This window comes from Impatiens glandulifera, chromosome 5 (assembly GCF_907164915.1).
Source record: "Impatiens glandulifera chromosome 5, dImpGla2.1, whole genome shotgun sequence".
Classification (NCBI taxonomy): Eukaryota; Viridiplantae; Streptophyta; class Magnoliopsida; order Ericales; family Balsaminaceae; genus Impatiens; species Impatiens glandulifera.
The window spans coordinates 3,794,419-3,796,317 of NC_061866.1; the positions used below are offsets into that span (position 1 = coordinate 3,794,419).

At 31.2% G+C, this 1,899-nt stretch overlaps 1 protein-coding gene across 1 annotated transcript; it reads right to left on the reverse strand.

The window, feature by feature from the left end:
• Nucleotides 1-608: 608 nt before the first annotated feature.
• LOC124940383 (transcription factor RAX2-like) lies at nt 609-1,690 on the reverse strand. Its single transcript, XM_047480897.1, has 3 exons — nt 1,524-1,690; nt 1,333-1,462; nt 609-1,252 (listed from the first exon to the last, which is right to left on the reverse strand). Exons 1-3 carry the CDS (start codon nt 1,660-1,662, stop codon nt 718-720), a joined length of 804 nt encoding a protein of 267 aa, XP_047336853.1. The 5' UTR covers nt 1,663-1,690; the 3' UTR covers nt 609-717.
• Between the last annotated feature and the right edge of the window lie 209 nt (nt 1,691-1,899).

A 1,899-nucleotide genomic window follows, 5' to 3' on the forward strand; every position in this document is an offset into this window, starting at 1 on the left:
TGAAAGTACGATGATTTATTTTCATCTAGATTATTCACCAAAAAATAGAGATAGTACTCAACGATCCATGTCCGTCATATCTATTGTTTCAATCCAAATTTTTCAACAAGTACCGAAAACTTAGGCATCACTCATTGAGCTCCATGAAACCTAAAGTGATCTTTTAGGGTTAAGAGATTAATAAAAAAAAAATCCATTTTTTTAAAAATAAAACATACCCTCATCAAACATATCATTCAAAACATAAATAAAAAATACTAAAATCTTCACTATTATTTTTCTTAAAATCATTATATAACCCTACTAGTATACCTCAAAACCAAACCTAATTTAAGCACACACTTCTTTATGTCCGAACCTATCTATTCAATTTTAGCATAACTTGAATTGGTTATCCCACATGGCCTAATATGATATTTGAGTTGACTAAGAAGAAATAATAAAAAAAATGTTTTATTATTGTAAAATTTTAATAATATGAAAGATAAAGAAATAATTGGTGCATGTATTTGGCTTGAAAGAAGATGACTAATTATTATTGTATATTTGTTGGCATTTATTTCTGAATGATGCAGCTTGAAACTATAACACAACTTTCCAAAAGGAAATGCACTAAATAGGGAAAGTCATTTATTTACGAAATACTACTGTCCAAATAATAAAAGAACAACAAGAAAATAGAAAACAGATGATAGATTGTCGGAATTTGAATAATTATTAGTACATGAATTTTTCCTCTGCCTTGATTTCATCAACAAAGAAATTCATGTTATTGTTACATGAATTTGTGCTAATAAGCTGCTTAATCTCCTCCAGACTGCTGTAATCCATTTGACTGTTCTCATTTCCATAGATCAACTGATCATTTGTTTTCTGATCATAATCTTGAAATTGCATACATAACCGATCAAGATCTTCTTGGCTACTGATCATCTGATTATCAGAAGAACTTGAAGTACTAGTTTCCCCTCCAAAAGCAAGTAAATACTGATCTTTGATCAATTGACTGTAATTGTGATTAGTGATCAGGAGATTTGATGGAACTTTAATGGGTGAATTGTGGTCAACACCAGTTGAGATCATAGAATTGGGAAATGGGGTTTGGAATATTAATTGTGTTACTGGATTCTGTAATCTCTTGTGAGATTCATTAGTAATTCTTCCCATGAGTTTCTTCTTTAGTTTTGTGTTCCAATAATTCTTGATATCATTGTCTGTTCTTCCTGCTAATTGACCTGCTATTATTGACCACCTTTAAAGGGCACAAATCATTTGTTTGTTATTTGTATTTTGATTAAAGAAATTTGAAACATTGGAATGTATGTAAAGTACCTGCTTCCAATTGTAGCAAAAAGGGTAGAGATAATTCTATCTTCATCTTCCGAGAATTCTCCATGTCTGATATTTGGTCTGAGATAATTAAGCCATCTCAATCTGCAACTCTTCCCGCATCTTCTAAGGCCTTGAAATCGAGTACAAAATTAATTCACGAGAAAATAATTTTAAAAAATTGAAAAAATTACCTGCTTTTTGAGGAAGGGAGATCCAATTTCCTCCAATAGTGCCATGTTTATCTATATAGTCTTTGAGCTTTGCATCTTCTTCAGGTGACCATGGACCTTTCTTCACATTTGCTTTGTCACAACAAGGGGCTCTTCCCATTGTTAGATCTCTCTAGAAAATGATGAGTTTAATTGATTGTTTAGAAGACTTGGGGTTATATATATATAATTGCACAAGTCAAAAGCTAGCACAGACTTTCTTTCAAATTTATTTGTATATTGTCACTATTTAAGTACATAAACTCCTTCAATGATTAGCTAATTAAGAGGACTTTCGATCCACCATTAACAAATCCTTCCCCATATGCTAGATCGAACAATACAGATAGTACTCAGG